At 53.3% G+C, this 25,577-nt stretch overlaps 2 protein-coding genes across 4 annotated transcripts in view; one reads left to right on the top strand and one right to left on the bottom strand.

Annotated features, from left to right (window-relative positions):
* Grhl2 (grainyhead like transcription factor 2) overlaps positions 1–12,654 on the top strand; it is a 121,688-nt gene extending 109,034 nt beyond the window's left edge. Inside the window, exons 15-17 of the mRNA XM_033759727.1 lie at positions 109–194; positions 8,801–8,865; positions 10,426–12,654. Coding sequence (XP_033615618.1) covers positions 109–194; positions 8,801–8,865; positions 10,426–10,540 — 266 coding nt within the window. The 3' untranslated portion in view covers positions 10,541–12,654. The remainder of the gene's footprint in view (positions 1–108; positions 195–8,800; positions 8,866–10,425) is intronic.
* A 3,750-nt stretch (positions 12,655–16,404) lies between these two features.
* Ncald (neurocalcin delta) overlaps positions 16,405–25,577 on the bottom strand; it is a 222,190-nt gene continuing 213,017 nt past the window's right edge. For all 3 annotated transcript variants that reach the window (XM_010619498.3, XM_010619497.3, XM_010619499.3), the window contains 2 exons: positions 18,584–18,689; positions 16,405–17,209 (listed from right to left, as the gene is read on the bottom strand). In XM_010619498.3, the coding sequence (XP_010617800.1) occupies positions 17,112–17,209; positions 18,584–18,689 (204 nt within the window). In that variant the 3' untranslated portion in view covers positions 16,405–17,111. The remainder of the gene's footprint in view (positions 17,210–18,583; positions 18,690–25,577) is intronic.

The following is a 25,577-nucleotide window of genomic DNA, read 5'->3' as shown; positions in this document are numbered from 1 at the left end:
CGTGGGGCGGGGGTGTCGAGGTGCAGTGAGCTGAGCGCACAAGGGCCGCGCCGTGCCCTGCCTCGCCGTCCCCAGCCGCCAAGACCCACGGCTCTCCCTGTCTTCCAGTGCTGCTGTACGTGAGGAAGGAGACCGATGACGTGTTCGACGCGCTGATGCTGAAGTCGCCCACGGTGAAGGGCCTCATGGACGCGGTGAGCTGACCCTCTCTGCCCTGCTCACTTCCCTTTAGGCCCGCAGCCCCGTGGTGGCCCCGGGAGGAAGGAGACGTTGGGGTCTGCAGGGTGATCTGGTATTCTTCCCCTCCCGGCCCAGGTCTGGCCTGTTTTACCAGTGTGGGCTCAAGAAGCCATTTCATATTTTATTCACGTTTATCCACGTGAACAGGCTGCCTGGAGCCGGAGCTCTGTCGACCTCTCCTGCACACCTCTGTGGGAGCACCCCACACACACGGTCTTCGACCCTGGGTGGCCTGGGAAATCTGCGATGCGCAGGACTCCGCTTTCGGCGTTTAGTGCATCAGGGTGCATCTCTGGGTGCAATGGTGCATTGCAGTCTTCTGTGGCTTATTTCTTTAGCATACTTTTTTTTTACATTTATCTATGTTGCAGTATAAACCAGAGCTTTATTCTTCCCCGGGCTGAGTAACATTCTGTTGTAGGGATAGGATACGCGTTTTGTTTGTCACTTCACCGGCTGATGGATGTTGGATTTTTTCCACTGTTTGGCTGTTGTGAATAATGCTGCTGTGTGTGGGCAGTCGTGGATAAATTTTGCATAAACACCCATTTCCAATCCTTAAAACATTTTTTTCATGGTATTGGAGATTAAACTCAGGGCCTCCACATTAAGCTATATCACCAGCACTGGAATAATATATTTTTAAAAAAATTTTGAGACAAGGTCTCGCTAAGTTATTAAGTTACCCAGGTTGGGCTTGAATTTGCAGTCCTTCTGCCTCAGCCTCCCCGAGTGCTGGGACCTGGCGTGTTCCCAATTCCTTGTGCTCTCTGCTCAGTAGACCTGCTGAGCTACACAGCAAAAGCCAAATATGTGTGATTCCGTTCCCGAGCAATGTCCAGAATGGCACATTCACTGACCGGAATCAGTGGGGGCCGTGGAGGCCTGGGAGTAGGAGTGGAGGGGCCGCGAAAGGGCTTCCTGTGGGAGTGCTGTGCTTCAGGGTTAGAGAGACCATGGTGAGTGTTCTAAAATGCTCCTGCGTTGTACACTTTAAAGTGGTCGCAGTGATGCATTCACTCCATGCGATAATGTGTGTATGTATATGTATGTGTGTGTGTTGTTAGAACTTTAAAAAGTAAGGCCTGGGACTATTTTCAGAGTGCATCCTGAGCCGCCTCTGTGCCGGTGCTGCTAGCAGGTCCCTGAGCCGGGCGGACAGAGGGACGGCTCTCCCCAGGACACCCAGGGAGCCTCGGTTCGCCAGGCTTCTCATTGCTGCGGAGGTGGTTGTCTCTGAGTCGGCCCGACATAAATGAACAAGAAAAACGGAAATGAATGTGACAAACACTGTGATCTGTACCTCTTCACATGAACGATTTTTAAAAATGATCCTAAAACTCTCAGAAGATAGACTGAAATGTTCAAAAACCCCATGGAATCTTCAGAGCTCCCCGGGCCACTTTCAACAGTGCCACACCCTGGTCTGACGGGACTGACCTAGGCCAGTGGGACTCAGCGTCTCCAGAGCTCAGGGCGGCTTCTGGTCCTCAGCCTGGGGGTGCTGGCTCTGCTGCCTGGGGAAGGGCAGGGTGGGGCCCGGAGACGACTCTCACAAGCTGCCTGTGATGGGCCAGGCGTGGGTAACTTGAGTCCCAGCAGCCTGGTTTGTTAGGCTGCAGTCCTGCCTCCGTGCTGGTACCTTTTCCCTCTCAGTCCGGGGCACCTGGCTAGGTTCACAGCTTTTCTGAGGATGCGATCTTACTGCACCATGAAACTAAACTAACTGCACTCCCCACGCAGCAGCTTGATCCGCCACTTGCCATGCTGCCAGGGACCCAGGATTGAACTATGGCAGAGCCGGGTTCCTAGGGCGTGTCCGACTTCCTCTCCTGTTCAGGCGTGGAAAGGAAAGCTGTCCCCTTGCTTCCTGAGCCCCGGACAGCAAGCGCTTTGGTGCCCTTAGGAGATTCGGGTTGGGGTGAGCAGCACAGGGACGCCATGGTGGCCCCAGGCTCTGTGGAAGTGGGGCTTAGCCGCAGGGTGAAGATAGAGCTCTGAAGATCGCTACTTTTCTCTGTATCTGTGCGTTTGGCATCACGTTAACACCAATGAGTCACTCGGGCTTTTTTTTTTTTTTTTTTTTTTTGAGACAGGGTCTCACTATGTAGTTGAGACTGACCTGAAACTCATTATTAGCCCAGGGTGGTCTCGAACTCACAGCAATCCTCTTGCCTCAGCCTCCCGAGTGCTGGGATTACAGGTGTGCGCCACCATGCCCGGCTCGGGCTTCTTGATTGTTACAAGTTTTAAGCTTAATTAAGGTCAGGGGACTTGGTGCCCTGTGAGGCCCATTTCTGAGGGACTTGACCAGTGATCTTGCACATGGTCAACCCCACACTGCTCTTCCTCACTAGCCCCGAGCCCAGCAAAACCACCCACGTCCCAGGGCCTTCACATCTGTGTCCTCGTGTGGGGCGCACGCTTCCTCCAGGCCCTTCCCGTCTTCGTCACTCTGCCCCTAGCCCGTTAGGTGGTCTCTGGTCTCTTCGCCTCTAGAGTTAAAGCTCTAGGGTCAGGGGCTTTGTCTCCTGTCAGCTGTGCATCACCAGAGTCTTGAGCTCAAATGTTTGCTGACCGAGTCCAGCATCTCCTGGACATGGGCCCCAGGCTGCGCCCTGGTGGTGGCTGTCACACGCACTGCTTTGTGTAACCGTTGCAGTACATCAGCGAGCACGGCAGGCAAACCTCATCATCACATGGGGAAACAGGCCGAGACACAGAGAGGCCTCCCAGCGACATGGCGGAGCCAACCCAGGTACCCGAGTAACTGCAGTCCAGTCCGGGAGACGCCCATGTCTGACAGTGCACCCAGGAGAAGAAGCTCTCCTGTCACTCGAGAGGGACCACAGAGAGAAGAGGAGGCGGCAGGAAGCACTCAGGCAGGCACAGTGGGTGACCCGACAGGTCCAGGAACCAAGCTCCAGTGCTGGTCCTGCCTTGTAGGAGTGCAACACCCTGGGGCATGTTACTCAGTCTGTCTCTGCACAGGGTCATTGTTTCTGAAACCGAAGTAAGAATAAGGAATGACACTGTGAAGATAAAAATGGAATACAGGCGTGGTGTGAAGGTTACGTGAGTTAGAAACATGGAAATAGCACCTAGAAATCCTCTAGACGCGTGCATGGGCCGGTGAGTGGGTGACTGGGAAAGAGCTAGCACACTCCTGGTGAGGCTCCTGCACGTGGGAGAACGGCAGCCCTCCCTCATCTGCACGAGTCTGTGCCTGGGCACACGTCGATGTGGCCACGCAGGAGTGTCTGCAAGCAAGAGCTGCTGGCTGTCTTGTGCACCTCAGGGCTGTGCCTCGCTCTGCTGGATCCCCACCAACACTGCAGAACCTGGGACCTCCACCTTCTGCCATCGCAAATCCAAAGTTCCTGCCCTTGCACTCTGTTCAGACGAGTCTCGGCCACAGATCACAGAAAGGAGTCACCACGACTAGAGGCGTCAGACCTGCCTCCTCCTGGGTACCAAGGAAGGCTGGGGTCTTCACAGATATCAGGATTTAACAGTTATGTAAGCGTGTGCTCCATTCAAACAACTTGGAAAATACAAGGGAGAAACTCTAAGCACCCTGCTGGCCCCATCTGACAGCTGGGAGGCGGCACCGTTCCACGGAGAGAGGGCCCTGGAGGTGAGCTCACCCGGCCGTGGCAGAGGAAGCCCTGCGAGCCCTGGAGAGGCAGCAGCTTGTGCCACACGGCAGCCGCAGTCTGCCCCTGGGTCATGGTGCGCAGTTGTCAGGATGATCCACAGCATGTCATGGACGGGACGGGCCAGTAACTAGTAGTTTCAAAACATGATGGGTGAGTGTAAGCAGTATTTTGCAGTATCTACAGAACTCTGTGGTGTGAAAATACCTGTGATTTCCATTGGTAACAAAGACAGAATTTCTGTGTGTTCACAGCCGAAGGAAATGTGAAATGCCAGTTTGAGGTCAGTGAGTTCCTCGGGCATCTGTAGCCCCTGGGCTGAGAAGTTGTGGCTCAGACCAACCGTAGAGAGGAAGTAGCTCCAGAAATACCGCAGAAGCAGATTCCTCCTCTCCTCTCACACCAGCTCTGTCCCCCACTGACTGCAGAACCCCAGAAACAGGAGGCAGGGATCCCCTCCTGAGCATCCACACCTGGCTCCTCCTTTCTTCATCCCCTCAGCGAGGCTTTTCTCAGAGCCCTCTGGGTGCAGAATCAGCTCACCTCAGTGGGCCCCTTTCGATCTGTGGGTGCGAGGGTGGTCCCCGTGATCGTGCAGGGCTGGCATGGGAGGAGGAGAAGGGAGTGGAAACTCTTCCAGAGGGAGCTTGGCGGGGGTCGGGGGACGAAAGCAGAGTCGACCCTACAGAGGTGCACCGAGCCTGAGGGTGCTCAGGGAAACTCCCAGCATTTGTCTGTCCCGACAGGTGTGACTTGTCTTCCCGGGCAGTTACCCTGGAACGTAAATTTCTCAGCGAAATGGTGTGCGCTACGTCCAGGGTCGTTCCGCGGCACTTCCGAGCGGTTAGACATCTCGGGTAGCTTGGAACTGGGTTTCTCCTTGCGCTGAGCTGTGATCCAGTGTGGCTAAGGGCACGCGAGAGCCTCTGCGGGAGGCGTAGTGTCTGTGACATCTTAGTGTTCAGTGCGCTACACGAAACAGTGAGTAGGTGGTCCCGCCGCTCCTACGTACTGTCTCCTCGCTTTGTCCAGCTCTGAGGGAGGCACTCTGAGGTCTTCTGTCACAGGTGTGCTGGTCAGGGCTTCTCGTCATCGGCAGGGCATTTGGCTCGGGTGCTGCGCCAGCTCTTCCTTCCCCCTCCGGCGCTGGGCTCTCCGTCACACACCGCGCCCACCCTGCCCACAGGGCCCCACCTCACACCCGGCCCAGCAGTCTCCTCACACCTGCCTTGGTTCTGTTCACGCTTGCTGGGTCGGTCCTCTGTCAGGCATCCACGCCTCTGTTCAGCTCACCGCCATGTGAAGTGGTTTTCTTCCAACACAGTTCTCTTTCTTTCTCTTCCTCTCATTGATTTACATTTTTTTTTTCTTTTTCTTTTTTACCCACTACACACCCTGCTTTGTCCAGGAAGAATGAAGTTTTTTGCATTTGGTGGAATGGCTGATGTGCTTCACTCTTATCTCTTCCCTTGTTTTATTATTTTGCTCTGTGATTTCCTTTTACTTTCTAGTTTTGCAGTCAGATTAAATTGCTTGTTTTCACCTTTTTAAATTTAAAAGTCGTCCTTACTTTTCCTAAATGGTTCCTGTCCCTTCCTCTTCTTTTATTTGAAATAAAATTCCAGCTATTTTTCTCCGTGCAGCCTCCAGCTCCCTAGCCCCTCTGAAATGTGAGACTTTCATCCCTTTCCTTACTAGAGGGCCAGGGATTTGAGTTCGTTTAAGGAAGGAAGGAAGGGAGGAAGGAAGGAAGAAAAGGAAGGAAGAGAAGAAAAGAAAAACCCTTTCTTACTAGGATGAGCCAAACAAAACACCTACTCCATTGAAGGCTCCCATGACCTCCCAACTTCTAGACTTTGATGAAATAGTTTAAAATTTTTTTTTCCGGGGAAACAATGAGATTCTTCTTTGCCTTAAATCCTTCTGCTGCAGGAATCCTGTTGAGCGGTGGTATTTCACACTCCCAGACCAGGTAAGCACTCCCACACTAAAGCTTCTGTTGCCTCCCTGGTTCTTGGCTTCTGCCCGTTTGCCCAGGTTACAGTCTGTCCCCGTGCAGCTGTGCTCAGGAGGGGTCCTGTTGTGAGTCTCTCCCTCCAGTAGGCCGCCTGCCTAGACGCTGTCTGACCCCCACCTCTCACAGGCCGTCCCTTCATCGTGAGAAGGGAGGGGCAGCTGGCTGTAGGGACTTGTGCGGTGAAGTCCTTTTCTCTAGGTGCCGTTGAGAAGGCCAAAGCCAGGTTTATTTATCCCTTTTCCCCCCTCAGCAATTTGTGCTTTCTGTCTGGAGGTTCCAGGAGTGTTTTCCTTACTTTTGGGCCACCCGATGTATGAGCCTTTTCTTGTTACGTCTCCTGGATTCGGAATGCTCACCCCATCCAGAAACATGGGTCTGTCTTCTGTTTTCTGTTAGACATCTCCTCTTCTTCATCTGCTCCTTTTCTGGCTGGGATGATTTTTGTATCCTGTGTAAACCTCCTCTGTTCTTTAGGTCTCTTCTTTCCCTCATGGTTTTTGTGTATTTCTGTTTTCACACTTTAAGATCTTTTGACTTCTCCTGACCCTACGGTTTGCTAATTTGGGCATCAATCCTTCAGTTCCTCTACTGAACTTTAAAATGTCTTTAGCTCAATAGTCATAGTTTTAGACCAGAGTTTTGCACCTGTGCACTTCCTGAGTGTTCTTTGTGAGTGTTGTTTTGTATTCTTAAATGCTTCTTTTGTGTTGTATTCAAATGGGTGCCTTTGCCCGTTTCCTTCCCTCACATCACCTCTTACACTGGGTGCCTTTGGGCTCGCCGGTGGCCAGGGACCTCATCAGCCAGCTCCGTGGCATATGGCAGGCTGTCTGGCTGCTCATGCAGCCTCCTCTGGCTCCCACCCTCGGCCCAGCTCCTCTGCTTTATCCCAAGGTGGGACTTTTTCCTGGGGGACAGGAATCAGTGATTCTCTGTAGAATTAGAGCTTCCCAGGATCCAAAGTGGTTCCAGCTTTGTTCTAGAACTCTCCAGCCTCTCTGTCTAGCCTCTGCCAGACTTTCAGTGATCCAGTCCCAAACCTGTCCTGCCTCAGCTGCCTGTGGGTCCCACTGGCCCCAGAGGAATAGAGGTGTGGCAGACATCCGGGGCAGCCCTTCCCAGAATCTGAGTGTGTCTCAGCGACTACTACTTCATGAGAGAGACACGGACCTTGTAAAACCGGAATAAACGGCAGAATTGTACAGGGCAGAACAAACAGCCTTTTTGTCTGTCCAGTCTTCAGTAGTCGTGCATGGGTCCTGTAAATATGTTGTATATACTATGTACAGTGAGTGCTTAAATGAAAACATTTATTACAGTAAAAGACAGTGCCATTAATCCTCCTCAAAATCCTTCCCTCATGGCACACACACTGGCGCCATCGTTCTTTCTGGACACTTTCTGAAGCAGTTCTGGACGTTCTCCTTTGTGTCTTTAGTTGTGCTGCTGTGGCTGCCTTGATGTCCTGACTTGGTTCAAAATGTTGACCTTCCACGGTCATTTTGACTCTGGGGAAGAGCCAAGTCCAGGAATGAGGCAGACGAGGACCCAGCGTGGTGCCTTTCCGAGCTCGCCTTTCTGTGGGATGGCGCCCCGCCGTGGCGCTCACCATGCCTTTTTGTCATGTCTTGTAAAAGCACTCGAGGAAGACGCCCAGAACTGCGTCAGAGTGGCGAAATGATGGGACACGTGTGTTCAGAGTGAGGCGTACAGTGCGTCTTTACTCACAATACATGATAGTTTTAAAAATATTTAAATATTGTGTATTTCAGCCACTTTTTAAATACATATATACACAAATTATACACACACACAAATATATATGGTGTATATAACTACTGATTTGAAACTTATCTTCTTTCTTTAGTCTATTAGGGATATTTTTGAAAATGGGAATTCATATAGACTTCCCATCTTCTTCATGACTGCATGGTTTTCTATTGTGGAATATCAGAATGTGTTTAACCAATGTTCTGTGCATTATGAACAGTGATGTCTCAAATCTTTGCAAAACCAGATTACTAGATATGGAATGTCTAGGTCAAAGGACATGTGCACTTTATATTTGGATAGTTTCTACCAAATTCTTTTCAAAAATGATAGAACTTGTTACTCTCTTGGCCACAGAATATGAGTTTCCATTTCTCCTACCCTGGATTATTAATTTTTCATTTCTGTCAGTCTGATGAAAAACTATACTACTGTTGCTTTAATTTGAAAATGTTAAATTATGAATGATGCATTGCATCTTATGCTTATTGTCTGACTGTATTTTTTTCTTTTGTGAATTGCTTCTTTTTCTTGCTTTCTTTTTCCATTGAGTTGTTAGATTTTTTTTTTCTTGATGTACTGTAGTTCTTTCTAACTTAAGGAAGTTAGTTTTATATCTGGCCTTTGTGTTATAAAAACGTTTCCTGGTGTGTTGTTTTCAGCTTTTTATGGTGGTGTTGGCTGCGCTGGTATTTTTAATTCTATGTTTTATTAACCTTTTACACCAGGTTTTATGTCTTGCTTAGAAAGGTCTTTCTTTAAAATGACAGCACTGCAAAGAATTATGGTTTCTTCTTGTACTTTTATAGTTTTGTCTTTCACATATAAATCTTTGATCCACCTTAAATTTACTTTGATGAAAGGAGTGGAGGAGAAGTCCGTATTAACTGATTGAAGATTGTTTCTGTATGGCTACCTGTTTAATCCAGCGTCATGATTGGAGTTCATCCCTTCATGGCTGATGTGCAGTGCCATTTTCACCATGGATCTCATCCTGGGTCTGGGGTGGAGTGGTCGGAGGTCTGTCCTGGAACTGCACACAGGCTCGGGATGGAGTCCATCGGAAGACCGCAGTGTGCGGGGACTCGGCTCACAGCCCCTGCGCTTGCCGTTGCAGATATCTGAGAAGTACGGGCTGCCGGTGGAGAAGATCACAAAGCTTTACAAGAAAAGCAAAAAGGGGTAAGAAAGAAACTGAACTTGAACTCACTTCCCAATCACATGGGCCTACTTGGCGTTTTTTCTTAAATAGTGCCCATCTCGTGCCACTTCTGTTTTCTAAACAGCCTGTGGCCCCTCGGAGGACTGCAGAGTGGCTCGCAAGCTCGGTGCTGAAGAGCCTTTCATGAGAGAGGCCCAGAGCACGTTGTCCCCATGGAGCTGATATCCATGTTCCAATGACAGGATTCGCAGTGACCAAGAGAGGTCTGGAACGGGCTGAAGACTTTGGGGAGCAGGCAGAGGCCCCTCTGCTAGGAGCGGAGTTGTGCCCTTGGGGTTGGTTGCAGGGTATCATCTGGACCGGCGTGGCCGAGGCCCTCGGGACTTGTCTGAGGCAGTCATTTGTCCAGAACAGCAGCACATCTGCAGTGGGGACTCAGTAGGCTCTGCGCCCCCCGCTTAATGTTCTTCGTGTGGTCCTCTATCTGCCCTCCTTGTTCTGGGTGGGAGCATCTATTGGCACCTCTTTTCCAGTGAGGAAGCGAAGCCAGAGCTGCTTAAGCGTCTGGACGCGTACTCGGGTCCTGGGCTGTGGCCTCAGAGCCCACACCTTGGCCTCCACGTGCCGCTGTCTGAGAGTCCTGGCCACAGGGTTCAGTCCTAGGGAAGCGTTCCATAGCCTCAGCTCAGAGCAGAATATGGGGTCTCTAAATTTCCCTGTACCTCCTTCCTGAAGGATTTTGATGATCTGGGATTCCCGGGCTTTCTGAGTGAATAGGGAATTGAATTGAGCTTAGTGTGCCGTGAAGTTCTCCCCAGGCCAACCCAGAGACCCTGCCGAGTGTCTCCTGGATGTGGCTGCTGCTGCTGACAACGCGTTTTCGGGAGCTGTGTTAGCCCCATGCCTGGTCTGCTGACCCAGTAACAGCCCTGAAAGCTGTGCTGTCCCAATTTTTGGCAAAAATTATAAACTGAGGCTCCCAAAGGCAAAATAACTGGATAGAATCCATGATTGATTCTCAAACTAATATCTGTCAAACCTCCAAGAATGAGATCGACCCCAGGACTTCTAAGTACAGACAAACTCTGGAAGTCTCTTGTTTTCTTAAAACTAAATCCATCAGGGGAGTTGGCCAAGGAGCAGGTCCGCTGTGGGAAGGAGCTAGTTCCAGACCAGTTGAGCCACCCCAGGCTCAGCTTTGTCATGTGCATAGTGGTGGTGATGGAACCCCTGGAGGCTCCTGGGTCCCCTGAATGGTGTCAGAGACTCTGCCTTCACTGTGCGTTACCTGGAGGTGGTGGATCCCTTGTTTATATGCCTCTCCCTGTTGAGCTCAGGTCTCGTAGCTTAGCGGAAACGCTCAGGGGTCCTAACTGTGTGTGCTGTGATGTTAGGATCCACTAACTGCTCTGAGCCTCAGTTTACCAATCTGCGAAGCAAGAGGATTGGGCTGGGTGATCCTGGAAGTGACGAGGGTGGCTCTGAGAGGGGAGGCTTGGCTTTCCTCCCCTAACCCTCCTGTCCCAGCCTCCAGCCCAGGCCTGCCCACTATGCTCACACACCTGTGTTCCCCACGGCAGCATCCTGGTGAACATGGACGACAACATCATCGAGCACTACTCCAACGAGGACACCTTCGTCCTAAACATGGAGAGCATGGTGGAAGGCTTCAAGGTCACGCTCATGGAGATCTGAGGCCTGCGCTCCTGGAAGAGCTGGGCCAGACCGGAACTGGAACGGAACCCGCTCCCCCCCATCCTCTCACAACTGCTGTTACACGCCCGGCTCTGTGGATGGGACTGGGCGCAGCCAGGACCCACCCGCTGCCCCCTGGGCTGCAGCCCACCCTGGGTCCTCTCGGCTCCTTATTTATTGCCGCTGTCGGGACTCCATGAGGCACCGCTGGTTCCAAGGGGCCAGGCCAGAGCCCCTCAAGGGACACAGCATGGCCGCGCCTTCCCGGAGCCAGGGCCTCGTCCCCTTTCTCTCCTCTGTGTGGCTCCTGGTGCCTGAGAGGCTGTGCTCAGGGCAGTGGTCATAGGTGGACCCTTCACCTTCGGCTGGCTGCGAGGCCTTGTCCAGGGAGTGCTGCTCCCTGCCAGTGGGGAGGAGTGTGAGGCGTGGCCCGCGCCTGTAGGTAGTGTGTATACCGTCACCAGAATACGTTCCAACTGTGCGGGGTTGGGCGGGCCCCTACCCCTACCCCTCCCCCTACCCCTCCCCCTCCCCGGGCACTCGGGCTCTTCCTCACCTGCTCAGATCTCACAGTGGGCCCGGCTGTGACAGAGCCAAGGCAGACTCTGCCTCGGGGCTTCTGGGTGGTTCTCTCGCGTACCAGCTCCTCCCCAGCTTCGGTCTGGGGCGCTGTGCTGTCCTGGCACTGTGGACACTGTGTCACGCCCGGCAGCTTGCAGTGCACCCTCCATCCCTAGGGACCCTTGAAAGCCCAGCTGCAGGTGGAGCCATGCACCAAGCCCGGCCTCTTCCTGTGCCAGGGGACAGAGAAGGGCAGCTGCCTGGGCACCAGTGTTGGGAGCCGGGTGGCGGCCTGCCCAGAAGAGGGGAGCACTGGAAACTGCACTGTAGTGGTTCCTGCCCACCCTGTGGGCTGAAGATCTCCATTCGTGGCCTCCAGACGCACCCCGCGGCAATGCCTAAGCTGTTGGGAAAGCACTTGGCTCTCCCGGGAAGCCTGCTGCCCGGACTCCGCCCTCTCCACCGCAGGCCCAGCCCGGGAGCCTGGAACAGGGACTTGGACCTGTGGAGCAACTGAGTGGGATAGAGGGCAGGTGCTGCTGTGCCTGAGCAGGCTGAGGAGCCCTTCTCCAGGGTCCCCCGAGCTCGTCACCCTCCCATGGTGCCGCACGTCCCAGCGGTGCCCCCGCCTTCCCCTCCTCCCCCACTCTGGCTGCCACACCTGGACGGGCAGCTGGGGCCAGTTCTGAGATGGACACGTCCAGGGGTGGAAAGTCATGAGCGCGTGTACTTCACGCTTCCAGGGTCAGGAATCGGCCCCTCAGCTGGGCTGGGGACTCCAGAGCAGGGAAAGGGCCGCATTTGTGGCAGCTGGACACAAGCCACCGACCTGGAGAGACCCAGTCCCTTTGAAAAACTGTGCCGGCCCCGTCTAAGGCAAAGGACAAATGGGAGACGCTCTCGCCTTTGTCCCGAGTCTGAGCCATTGCTGTGGTGACTGCTGCCAGATCAGAGGTGACGAGGCCGGTGCCACCCACCCGGAGGAGAGTGTCGCCCTCCCGTCCTTCTGTCCCTCTGCACTCTCGTGCCTGCGCTTAGCTTTGGTGACTCCTTCCCTGTGTAAGTTAGTAGAGCTGTGATCAAAACGTCCCAAGAAAAACACTCCGGAAAGATAGAAAAACTTACCTCCTCCTTTTCTTGTCCTTTAATCACTCCCCAATGAATACATAAGCTTTGTGGGGGGCAGCCCATAAAAGGTGGGGGATACATGAAGCAAGTGTTTTCTTCTACATCCCCAAATTGCTTAGGCTTTCCTGGTGTTTGGAAATTGGAACCAACAGAAAAGGCAGTGAGGTAACATCCTGGAGTTGGTCCCTAACAGACTAAGGCACCTCCCAGCACGGAAACTCGGGGAGTGCGAGATGAGTCAAGCATCTGTTTTCCTCCTTATTTAAAATTATGAAAAAGCAACAGAAATAGAGGGTTTGTGCCAAATTCTCAGAATGGTCCTTTCTTAGAGACAAGCACGAGAGACTGATCTATGTACAGTTTACTCTCACATTTAAAAAAAAAGCAAATGTAACTTAATAGTTTTGTAAATGGGAGAGGGGAAATCTATAAACTATAAATACAGTTATTTTATTTTTTGTACATTTTTAAGAAGAAAATAAATATTCGTAACATAAGACTCAAACAGCAGTGTCTGGTGCTTCCTGTTGAGGTTTGGGACTCTGCCTGCAGGGGGCACCTCTGGCGACCTGGGAGCACTGGGTCTCTCATCTGGGCATCTTCCTTCTCTGGCTGCACTGATCCACCTCCCTGCCCCCAGGGTTAATGAGGGGCAGCTGGATGACACTGCCAGGCACCAGTGTGGCCCTGCAGGCTTTGGGGCAGGAGGCCGCGTCCCTCGCTGCTGTCTCTCTGTCTAGGGATGAGAAACAAATGATCCCAATCCAACTGCACTGTGACACTCGAGCACCATCCCGTCTGTCTGTGGTTTCCTTGGTGACCATTGTGTCCCCCAGGCAAGTAGCGACTCCCCTTCTGTCTGTGAACGGCCACAGCTTTCAACTCGGCTGAAATTGGCCTCCGAGATTTACCCCAACCCCTGGCCAGAGGTTTCTCTAATCCCCACGTCTGGGGGAAGAGGGTGCTACTGAGGGCCGGAGAGACCAGGGAGCAGGGATGGGCCACCAGGCTCTGTACTGGGAGCTGTGTTCCCACCTGAGGGGCAGCTTTTCTCTGGCCCTGCTGTGTGGCCACTCTGGGCACCCAGGTGGCCTCCATCTCTCTCACTCTCCGCCTGTGACAACCAGTCCTCCTGTCAGGTGAACCATGCTCACCCTGGGTGCTGCCAGCTCCCTGGAGAGGGACATTCGCGGTTTCCTGACTGGTTACCTTGGTGTTTTGTCTCCAGAGCTCCTTCTGCCCCATGCTCTGTGTTCCTCCATGAGGTGACCTGGGTTCATACAGAGACTCGGGCGGGAGTGGGATGAAAGGCGGGAACTGTGGTCAAAGCACCCAAAAAGGAAGGGCACCCACCACGGACACCCAGGGGCTTCCCTGGGCCACGCGTGCACCCCGCGGGAGGAACTTGCTTTCTGCTCTGCTGTGGGCAGAGCTGCTTTGCAGTGATTTTCAAACCTGCACAGAAGTCTTGTTGAACTGAGGCAAGCACTGCCCCCCCAGGTCAACCTTGAGACTAACTCCTCCCTCTGCCCAGCCGCTCACACCTCCAGAATCATCACTGGGTGGCCGCCAGCACCACGCACCAGCGCAGACCAGTGACTCCACGGCTGTCAGGAAGACACATCTTCCAGAGCCACTGCCTGGCCAGCTGCACGAGAAGGTGGTGCTGGTGCGTGAGTGGTTTGTGTTCTCACCTGTTCTTCACCATTTGCTGGACCAGTGCTGGGAGAGGGCGCCAGGGAGGATGTTCCTGCTCTCCTGCCTGGGCCAAGAGAACAGAGCTCCTCCTCTGCTGTGGGTCACCTGGGCGGGGTGGGACTTAGCCAGCCCGGATGTTGGTTCAGGTAAACGGGAGGGGCCTTGGATTCAGAAATGTGCCGACAATCCTAGGTGTACAGGGCCCGCTCCAGACACCTTCCTGCCAGCTCCACGGTGCACAGAACTACAGGACACCAGGACCATGCAGTCCATCGGGGCAGCTGTGTGCAGTAGGAAGACTTAGCGCCCTCCTGGGCCCCACTGGCTCGCTCTAGTGACCCTAAGTAGCACCTCAGTGGCCCCCACTCCCACAGCATTGGCCTCTGGCGGTGGGGAAAGGGCCAAGGACAGTGACAGAACAGCTTGATCCAAATGGCCCTGGTCGTGGTCTCTGCCGTGCGCTGAGCTTTGTGGATGCTTGGGTGTGAGAGGTCCCACTGCCTCCTTTGTGCTGCTCTCTGCACCCCAGTTTGGGCGAGGAATGGAGTGGGAAGAAAGGGGTAGCTGTGAGCACACAAGGTTGCTCTCGGGACAGGACTCCGAGCTCAGCACCCTCCCTCAGGTCCTCAGTCACAACTCCAGTTCCCGGGGTCCCCAGGAGGGGCAGGAACCCAAACCCAGAACCTCCTCCAGCACAGCCCCACTGGGCCAGCAGTGTTGTCAGGAAAGCTCACATTCCAGACATTCATATTAAATAGTCCACATGCTTTAATGCCAGGCAAGAGCTACACGAGGTCAACTGGTACAGGGCCACTCAATGAGACAGGATTCACAGATGTGCTTGGATCACTGTAGACAGTGCCTGGGCTGCGTCGTGGGGTGGGCGGTGCCTTCCCTGGCCTAGCGGGTGAGCAGTTGAGCATTCTGCAGCACTGTCCGGCTCGGGAGCCACACAGGGGGTTTAACCGGGGACACCAAACTCCATTCCCAGAGGCTGTTGGACACAGCAGAGGCAGAGGCCAGCCCCATCCAGCCTCTGCGGGCTGTCCAGTTCCGGGGCCAAACTGGAGTGTATCGGGTTAGATGGGCCGAGGAGGAGGGGAGGAAAACAGGCCTGGAAAACACGCAGCCACCAGGTGAGGGCTGCACAGTTTGGCCCTAGCTCTGTGTCTTCGGCCACACATCTGCTCCATCTCCAGAGACCTTTGCTGCTCACCCGGCCACTCAACAAGGTTTCAGGACCCAGGGCAGGTCCCGGGCGAGCGTCCGCAGAACTGATCCACTGCCACGGAGAACCACAAAGAGGAGCTCAGACACTCGACCCAGAACAGACAGGGGTGAAACGCCCCGAGCACTCCTGACAGCACACCAGGCCCTCCCTCCTCTGCCCAGGCTGTGCCCCACTTCTCAGAAACAGACCTCACACTCGCCCGGCGTGCGTGCGACACAAGGAATCACACTCACAGGAGCATTACGACGGCTGGCACAGCTGGCTCACTTTGGCCCACCACACACATTCGGACTTCTGACCTCAGCCACACTGGAAACACAGGCTGGAATGGGCACAACATTGCTTTCCTGGTGGTTATGCGGCTCTCCCTGTGGCTCCCATCCTACAGGAAACGCCCCTGAAGACCTCTGGCCTCCTCCGAGGCGGGTCCCCACCTCCATCCTTGGTGTCAGACTTCCCTGGCCAGTGGCTTGTGAGACTACGGCCTGGCTGGGACCAGCCGGAGCAGCAACTCAGGTTTGTCTTGCCATTGCTAGAAACAGAAATCTGCACCAGAGAACCCAGGGATGGATGTTCTGCTGGGTTCCCCACGGCGGACCACAGGCACCCAGACACACTTACCCTGCCTTCTTACAGGGAATTCAGTAACTGCCTGCCCTGGGCCAGAAGTGTGGTGGGACTGTTGGAAAGTCCCTAGGACCTGGCTGTTTGTTCCAAGTCTGCCAATGCTCTCTGCTCAGAAAAGCACCTGGCCTCCCTCCGCTCTTGCCACCCGTGAGCCAGAATCACAGCCTCAGACCCCTCGTAATGTCACCTTCCTGATCCTCCAGCTGACCCTACCCCCTTAAACCTGTCCTGTTCTGTTCTCCAGCCACTGTGACTCTGGGAAACCATGCAGAATCAAAGCTGGGCCCTAGTCATGGTCACTGGGAACTTCTAAGGAATATATAAAATATACTTGCTGATTGGTATGCTTGTGCAAAGACAGATATGACTTTAAAACCAGACATAGACATTCACTGTGGTTGGCTTACTTCACAATAAGCTACTAAAAACAGTCTTCTGTAATTAGATTGTATTCATGCTTGCTAAACATGCATTTACAAGGCAAAACACTCAATTTGGTCTGCAACACCCAGGATTTTATATACAGCAGTCTTTCTCTCTCTTTCTCCCTCTTGTTTTCTTTCTTTCCTTTTTTCTTTCTCTTTCTTTCTCTCTTTCTCTCTCTTTCTTTTTGTCTGTCTTTTTCTTTCTTTCTTTCTTTCTTTCTTTCTTTCTTTCTTTCTTTCTTTCTCACAACAGGCAACAACACAGGTCTGGGTTCAGAATGTGTTACCCTCTGTGTTTGATTTCTGAAGAAAGTCATATTAACTCAATGAGTGTAAACGTGTGAAAAACACCAGCTGTGCCCTCTTAGTCCACCCCTGGCTGACCTTGAAATGTTCACAGCTTAGACACTACAGCCTACTGGGCCGTGAAATGGGTTTACACGGTGCCCAGTGCCCTGGCACAGCCCTCCCGGAGGCTGACCTGTCCTCTGGTGCCATCCGTGGCCCCAGGGTGTGTGCGACAGCAAACCCAGCTGGGTTTGGGCTTGCGAACGAAGCCCCCAAAAGCTTGCAGTGGAATCACCGGGCTGGATGGGGTCTCCTCCCCTGCCAAGTCTTAGGTTTTAGAACAGAGACATTAGGCTCCAAAGAACAAATAATAGTAACGGTTAGAAAGTCATGAAGCAACAACACCATGTTTGTTCATGCTCTCCGCAAGCACACGGGGCTCTGCGTTCCCACGAAGCATCCACCACCACAACAAAGCTGCGGGCGAAGGTGTCACAGAAGAAGGTGCGTCCGACTGCACAGGACAGTGCCACCATCAGTATTGTTTGGCAAAAAACAACTCATTAAACAAGAGTGGAAAGGACACAAGCAGCTCGGGACTCGTGGGTGAAGCTCAGAACTGGCCGGCGCTGCTAGGGTCGCACTGCAGGAGGCGCACGATGGACGGGTCGCTCTTGGCCCCTCGGATGAACTCCTCCAGGGAGAGTTTTCCTAGGAGGAAGAGGACGGGGAAGTGAGTGCAGGTGGTTGCAGCTGCCCAGCATCACCACCTCACCACTTCCCGTGGTGGCCTCAGCCAATCCGCTGCCTGCCGCCTCGGTAGAGCCCAGGTGAGCAGCGTTCCAGAGACCCACAGGGCCGTTTGTTGGTAGCTGTGGCCCTGCCCGTGCTCTCCTTCACATGGTGATGACCCGCGGAGAGGGACAGAAAACAGGAGCCTTCACTTGCACACAGACAGGCCTGGGGACCACAGCAGCGGGATCACTGTTCCCCGGGACATCCAGCCATGCTGTGTGGACTTGGCTTCAGGGCCGGCTCCCAGCTGAACTTTCCAAGTCAGAGGCCATGGATGAGATGCAGGCAGTGTCCAATCTGGGGGACTCTGCCTGAGTCCTGCTATCCCTCAGGTTTGGGGGGGACAGGTGGCCTCCACCCTGGGGTTGGAAACCGAGCACCGAGCTAAAGGACCTCTGACAGCGCACACTCACAGCCTTTCCCCTCCTCCTCTCTTCTGACAGCACACCAGGCCGTCTTTGTTTTTTTGTTTAAACACCAGTCTGTCCTAGGGAAGCCCAGGACACAGGTGAGAGCTGCCCTGCTGGGACGCCGACCCCACTCTGAGTACGGCACTGTCCCACCCGTCTGAGCCCAGGGCCACCATGCTCCCTGCACACCGACAGCACTGCAGCTCACAATCAAGTCCAGTAGCTGGTGAAACCCTCCTGTGTCTGTTTAATCTCTGCAAACAGTGGAGCTATCTACCGTGAATCCAGGCACAGGAGGGAAAGAGGAGGTAAGAGGAGGCCTGCACCCCATGGCACAAACACACTGGATGCAAACCCGGATTCCAGCAACCAGAGCCAGACGTGGCACAGAGGCCGGCTCAGCTGTGGACCACAGAGATGTGAGGGCCACAGTGCGGACAGGAGCTGCCAAGCCCCCGGGCGGAGTGGTGAGCCGGTACCAGAGAGAGCTGCAGGGCTCCAGGTGAGGCAGAGGAGCTTCTGTGTTAAACTCACGCCCTGCATTTGGACAGCACTGCCAGATTCATCTGATTCAATGAGGGTGCCTCGCTAGGCCCAAGTGTCAGAAAGCGGCACTCAATTCCTTCGTACAAGCATGTCCCAACTGTCACCCACGTTCCATAACATGGCCTCCTGTAGCTGCACGGCTGCCTGACCACCGGGACTTGCCTGCCCTGAGGTGCATTCCAGCCCCCCCCACTAGCCCCATGTGGGTCTCAGCCATGGGTGGAGACCTGCAGCTCCCACCCATCTCCTTCTCAGCATCCAGGGGCCTGTACGGGACCCCCGACTTTGCCCTTGAGGAGCGAGCCCCAGCAGGTCCGCCAGCACCCCATCCTACCGTCTCTGTTGGTGTCCATCTGGCGGAAGATCTTCTCCGTCCTCTTCTCCGGGGTGGACTCATCTTCAGGCATTTTCATTACAGAGGAAACCATCTTGTAGATGGCCTGAGGACCAAAGGGCAGGGCCGTAAGATGGGCACACAGGTGGCACCCAGTCCTGCCGTCAGCCTCCAAGTGCCCCAAGCTGAAGGGGGCTGGATTTAGTGATTTAGTGCGGGACGCAGAGCTCGCAGTGACAGCAGTGGGAAGGGCCGCACCGCTGTGTCCATGCGGCTAATATGGGCGGGAATCTGGGACACTGCTGAGACACAGGGCCCCAGAGCAGGGCAGGGACAGAGCAGGGCCTGTAGTCCAGCGCCTGCCACCAGAGCAAGGAGGTAGAGGTCAGCCCTCGGGGTCTGCAGGGTGTCCATGTGGCCTCAGAGGACGACAGGCACCTGACAGGCCCCAGGTGGACGCTAGTGCGTCCCTATCTATCCCCCAGAGCCAGGCAGTGGGCCCCAGTCCTTCCCAGTCCTGGGGGAAAGAACCCGCCCTTGGAGTTTGGGATTAAGACGATTTCACAATCTCAGCCCGAACGAGGTGGTCACATCTATGGGATGAGCCAGGGAGGCCATTCTGAAGCGCTTCTGTGAGCAGTGTGCAAACTGTCCCTGCCACCTGGGGCCTCCCGGGGGCTCAGGAAGACCTCAGAGGCCAGGAAGATGGGTCTTTCATAAATGGGAAGGGGACCAAGAGACGGAGGGAGGAGAAAGGCAGAGCAGGGGAAGGGAAAGTAACAAGGATACAGATGTGTTCTGTACCTGGGCCAGCCCTACTACAGACGGAATCGTTACTGCAAACCCAGACTGACGAAAATAATCTAAGAAGGAAGTTGGTATTTGGGAAGAGTAATGTTAAGTCACCATGTGTGCCCCAGATCATGACTTTGCTAATCAGATTGGCTTCAGAAAAAGTATGTTTTGTCAGGAAGTGGGGAGAAAATTCTAGAACCTTCTGGAATTCTGAGCCCAGCAAGGCAGTGGAGAGTGCAGAAGAGGAAGGTGATGGGAGAAGACAGCCTTCAGGGGAGAGGCCAAAGCGATTCTGGCAGTTAAAACCTTCACCCTGCCGGAAGTCTCTGCAATGTTCTGGACAGGAAATAATCCAGTCTCAGCCAAGAAGACAAGAATGAAAGTGAGAGTCACCCAGCATACTGACCCCGGGTTCACTCAGCCCTGGAGACCCTCAAGCCAGCTCCTGGGTCTGTCTTAGACAAACCCTGGCCCTGTGAGTGGCACAAGAGCCTCCCTGTAGGAACCCAGCAGGAAGGTCAGGTCTAAGGGCATGGCCCTGCATGGGCAATGGCCTCACTGGAGAAATGCAGGCACAGCTGTCTTCCTCCTTGGCCCTGCTGTCCAGTCTACACCATCGACAGCAGAGGGCTGCGGTGCCGTGGGCCATGCAGGGGCACCCTCAGTCCTGGGAGGAGCTGGGGCAGGATACAGAATAGAGGTGGGTTAGGGAGGCCCAGCTAAAGTCTTGAGGGCTAGAACCTCACCTGGGATTTCTTTGCTAATCACAGGGCTTTTCTTTAACTCAGTCTGGCAAACCTGAACCTGGGTTCCAAGGCATACATGTACACACACACCCTGCAGACACCGTCTGTGTATGGTGATTTGGAGTCCAGGAGTCTCAGAACCACAGACGCAGGGTCCAGATGGCAGAGTGCAGGCGAGGCCTGTCTACTTCCCCAGCACGGTCCCGCCTGTGGAAGGCCCTGACCCTGGCTGCTCCAAAGGACCCACTGTGTCCCCCGAGCCAGCTGCTCACAAAGACTGCTGTCGCCAAGTCTCCCAACCTGTCTAACACACACCTTGTTCTCCTGGACCAGCATCTCTGTCCACACCCTTCCCTGCCGGAGTGCTCTCGTTCTTCCCTGCCCTCCTTCAGTGCCTACCTGAGTGCTAGGGCAGCTAGGGAATCAGCCTCTCCAGGAAGCCTGCTGTGGTCTTCTGTCCTATTGCTGTGTCCAGCAATACCCGTCTCCCACCCTAGTCACCTTCCCACGTGGTCATTTTCTTCTCTCACTTGTCTTCTACTCTACCTTTTTACAAAGTTCCCCCTTTAAGCTGGGTGTTGTGACGCACACCTGTAATCCCAGCACATGGGAGGCTGAGGCAGGAGAGTTGCTGTGAGTTCCAGGCCAGCCTGGGCTACTTAGTGAGTTTACAGTCAGCCTGGACTACCTAGTACTATCTCAAAAAACAAAACAAAAAAGTTCCCCCTTTGTCTTCTATATTTATTCTGTTTCCATCCATTTTATTTTTCCTCCTCTCTCTCTTAATATGTGTAGTAAACACACTCACATGACGTCCTCACCCCAAATGTTCTGCGGAAGCACCCTCAGCCATGCAGGCAATTTCAGGGGCTCATCCGCGGGCTCCAGGTTAGGAAGCCCTTGTTCTTCGCTGACCCCTTTCAATTCCTTCCGCCATCCACCCGTTGGTCAGATGTTTATGAGCTGCTGCCTCAGGCGGGCTTTCGGGCGCCCTGTCTTGGCTCCCACGGCGCTCACAGTGAGTGTGAGATCACTGCGGGGTGTGCCCAGGCGGGCAGGTGCCCGAGGTGACGTGAGGGGCCCCAGCAGAGGGGACAGCGTGAGGAGTGCGCTCTGACAGCACGGGACGGCCGGGGCCCCACACAGGTGAGGAACCTGCTTCTCCCAGAAGCAACCCAAGGACGGACACGGTGCTCAGTGTGACTTTCGGACTGGCGACCCACCCCGAATCTACCTCTGCTCCTCCCTTTCAGGCGGAAGTGCTCGGAGCATTAGACAACGGTCATTCCTAATTGAGTCCACAGTTGCTTCCTGTCCACTCAGGGCTGGAGGTGGGGGCACAGCACTCTCCAGACGGATGAGCTCTCACTTCTTTCCTGTCTCCCCCACACTCTAAGAAAGGACGCAGCAGACCCCAGGCTGCAGACTCAGAGCACCCCGTTTCCCAGCACCCTCTGCTTAGGTGGGGGTCACTCCAGGAACGACTTCCCGATGGCCATGAGCGGCCACCACACCCTCGGGGACCCTGGGTGGGAGCGAGACCTGCTGGGCTGGGCGCTTTGGAGCTGTCGTCCCCTGAGGTCGGGACTGGCTGCCTGAGGCCGGTCACCCTGCCACGCTGGAGGCTGCGTGGTGAGCAGGAGACCCAGCCCCGTGCGTGTGATGGGAAGCACAGTCCTGAGCAGCAGAGTCCACGACTTTGCTCAGCTAAGGCAGCAGAGCTGGTACAGAGAAGTGAGGACAACTTCCAGCACCAAGCAAGCAGACAAGCCACTGCCCATCCGGCAGCTCCCGCTGGGCACTCGGAGTAGACTCTTCCTCCTCTGTCCATCAGTTCACCAGGGAGAGCACTGATCACAGAAACACGCTGTGGTGCGGGGGCCACACACAGAGCAGGGCACCGCGGGGCTGCGTGCCCGTGGTGTCCCAGCCGGGGAGTGGACAGTGGCCTCGCAGGACTGCGCTGGGGGCAGTCCCTCCGTGGGCTCCGATAGCCACACAGGTCTGAGATCTGGGACCCTACGACCCAGAGCGGAGTGACACCACCCCAGGCACGATCTGGAGCCAGTCTTGTGTTCTATTAGCTCCAGTTTTCACCCCAAATTTAATGGAATTAAACCAGGAAGAGGCCAGGCTACTTCCGGGCTTTATTTTTAGCGATGTCAGAGCAGGGACATCCTGTTTTTAATTAAACATGAAGAGTCCTATTCTTGTCTCTGGGTAAACGCAGGGTTGGGACACCCAGGAGCCCAGCAGGCTGGGGCAGCTCCCAGCGGGCAGGGCCCTGCCACCTCCCTTGTGGCACACACATTTCTTTTACCCCCGAAGGAGCAGCCTGTTGGAAACCTGGAAGAGGAAGGACCCACTTCAGAGCTGACAAAGGCTGTGGGATTCACGGAGGCCAGGCACAAGTCCAAGAGTTAATGGTGCACATTTCTTCTGATGGAAACCAGATCGACTCTTTTCACCAGAAAATTTAGAAAATTTAGGGTCTTCCAGACCTTCCAGACTGAAGGCAGACCAAGAGCAAGCAGCATAGCAGCACTGGGCTGTTTTTAGATTCTACAGATAAAAAACAGCACCGTGCTTAGGAGGATCTGTATACCAAGAAAAAGAGAGGAAGACACCATGAAAATCCTTTTTTTTTTTCGACAATTTTTACAACATGGTCATCGTCTGTGCATCTGCAATGGTATAAATGCTTTCTCATTCAGAGCCAGAAGAATAAACGAAATCAGTAATTTTATAATTTTAGTGTTGTACGTCATCATTCAGGGGAGAGAATGGGGGTCCCACCCCTTTTTGATCAAAGAAGTCCCATTCTTACAGTAAGTTTCACATAAGGGTTTACTAGGAAAAAACAACCCCGCTGTTTGCTGCCACAATTAGGGTTCGAATGCACAGGACCACTTCGTGCGTCTTTCCCTTTGTGATGCTACGGTCCTTGGAGATAATTACACGAAGATTTGGATGCTGACTCATCCTCCCTCCCCGTGGGTTATTGTTTAAAAGAATCCACGGTGCCCTTCTGTCACTGAAGAGCCACAGAAGTTCAAAGTGGCCTCAGTGTGGGAAGAGCTCTCTCCTGCCAGAGGCATCTCGTAGCAGAATCCTGACCGGAGGTCCATGGAAATAACGCAGCAGAGCCCTGCCGACAACCTCTGTGGAGGCTGCTGTTGGTGATGTCTCCCCCACAGCTCTTTCCAAGAAATCCCAGTCTTCGAAGACTCTGGGAGACCCGAGAGGGCCCTTTTAGAAACCGCTGAGGTGCTTTGCCCTCTTTGAGCAATGCTCAGGGCACATCAAAGGTGGGAATTGTGCACAGAACACCACTGGGCGCCTCTGTGAGCCAGGCCTTCCCAAAGGCTTTGCTCCTTTTGTTGCTATACACCTATCGAGCCTTTGATGAAAGTCTCTGGGCTGGGATGGTCTTACTGGGCTCGCTCTCCCACTGGCTGTGTTCTCCGGCCCCCTCTGTACAAATCAGATAACCCGTGATAGCAGATCTGGCTTCCTCATAGCATCAGTTTCCTCGAGACAAGGATATTGTCATATGCACTGGTGTATGCTTTGGAGTCTAATATTTGCTTCCATCAGTGAATCCTTGTTGGCTTTATGGTAAGCACGAGGGGCAACACTGCACCCTTCAGCGTCAGTGAAGGACTGCACAGTGCCCATCTTCAGGGAGCTCACAGGCCAGGTAGCACAGGGACAGGTAACTGGATGACTACATAAGATGAGAGCGGAGATGAAGGAGCAGGGTTTGAATCTAGCTTTCCACCGGAAGCAACAAGAGTCCAAACAACACAAACTGTGTAAAACAACAGTTTTCAAAACCTTGCAAACCAGCAGCAAGGTCAGTGGTCCTCGAGGAATTGCAAGCAGCACAGTGACCCAGCTCAACATCCTGAGAGAGTTTCTATCTGTGGGAAAAGAGGGGAGCCCATGGGGCCTGGGGGACTCGGTGACTTGGGGGGCAGAGCTGAGCGTCTGCAGAAATCAAGTGGCCAGTGTTAAGAGCACAGGGCAAAGGGGATGGAGCGCGGCAGCACCCACCCGTGTAAGGGGGGTTGGGGTGGGGCAGACCGTGGGGGAGGGTACCTGACCCTTGTGTTCACGGGGTGCCATCTCCCCAGAAAACTCTGACCTCAGGGCAGGGCGTAAGTAGTGCATGGTGAGCACTACTTGGTATCACCTAAGGAATCTGAAGAGCTAGACCTAGAAAGTTCGACCTGTTTCCATGTAACTCAAAACAAAGCTTAAGAATATTGATCTGTCAAAGATGAGGTAGCTGAGTACATCTGGGTTTGTTTTTGTGTCTTCCAGTCTGTTCCACTGATCCTCAGGCCTATTTCTTTGCCAGTACCATGCTGTTTTGACAAAGGAGCTGACCATCCTCAGTGGAGGAAAGATAGCCTCTTTAATAAACGGTGTTGGAAAAACTGGATGTCAACCTGCCACAGATTAAAATTAGACCCTTATCTTTCGCCATGCACTAAATTAAAATCCAAATGGATTAAAGATCTAAATATTAAAACAGAAACATTAAACTTGCTGGAAGGTAAGTTAGGCAGAACTCTGGAAGACATTGGTATAGGAAAAGACTTTATGAACAAATCCTCAGTAGCATGGGAACTAGCAGATAGAATCAACAACTGGGATTTCATCTTACTAAAAAGCTTCTGTACTTCAAAAGAAACCATCAGCAGAACTAAGAGACAATCTACAATGTGGGAAAAAATTTTTACCAGCTGTTCCTCAGACAAAGGACTATTATCAAGGATATATAAAGAACTCAAAACAATCAGTCCCCCCAAATATAAAGACCCGATCCAAAAATGGGCATCCGAAATGAACAGACATTTCTCATACAAAGAAGTGAAAGCAGCAAGAAAATATATGAAAAAATGTTCCACATCACTGGTCATTCGAGAGATGCAGATGAAAACAACACTGAGATTCCACCTCACCCCACAAAGAATGGCTGCTATCAAGAAATCACACAATAACAAATGTTGGCGGGGTTGTGGGGAGAAAGGAACCCTCCTCCATTGTTGGTGGGAGTGCAGACTAGTGCAACCACTATGGAAATCAATATGGAGATACCTCAAAGAGCTTGGACTGGAGGTTCCATTTGACCCAGCCATCCCTCTGTTGGGTATCTTTCCAAGAGAACTAAAAGAATCATATCACAGAGAAGTATGCACACCCATATTTATAGCGGCACAGTTTGTAATAGCTAAATCTTGGAAACAGCCCAGTTGCCCATCCATTGGAAACTGGATAAAGAAGATATGGTTTTTTTAATAAAATAGAATATTACTCAGCCATAAAGAATGAGAAAATAGATGCATTCATAGGAAAATGGATATATATTGAAGATATACTCCTAAGTGAAATAAATAAGTCCCACATGTGTAAATACCGAATAGTTTCCCTGGTGTGAATATTCT

This window comes from Fukomys damarensis, unplaced genomic scaffold (genome assembly GCF_012274545.1).
Source record: "Fukomys damarensis isolate Sample0158 unplaced genomic scaffold, DMR_v1.0_HiC HiC_scaffold_5, whole genome shotgun sequence".
In the NCBI taxonomy this organism is placed as follows: Eukaryota; Metazoa; Chordata; class Mammalia; order Rodentia; family Bathyergidae; genus Fukomys; species Fukomys damarensis.
This window is presented reverse-complemented; position numbering and strand designations above follow the sequence as displayed.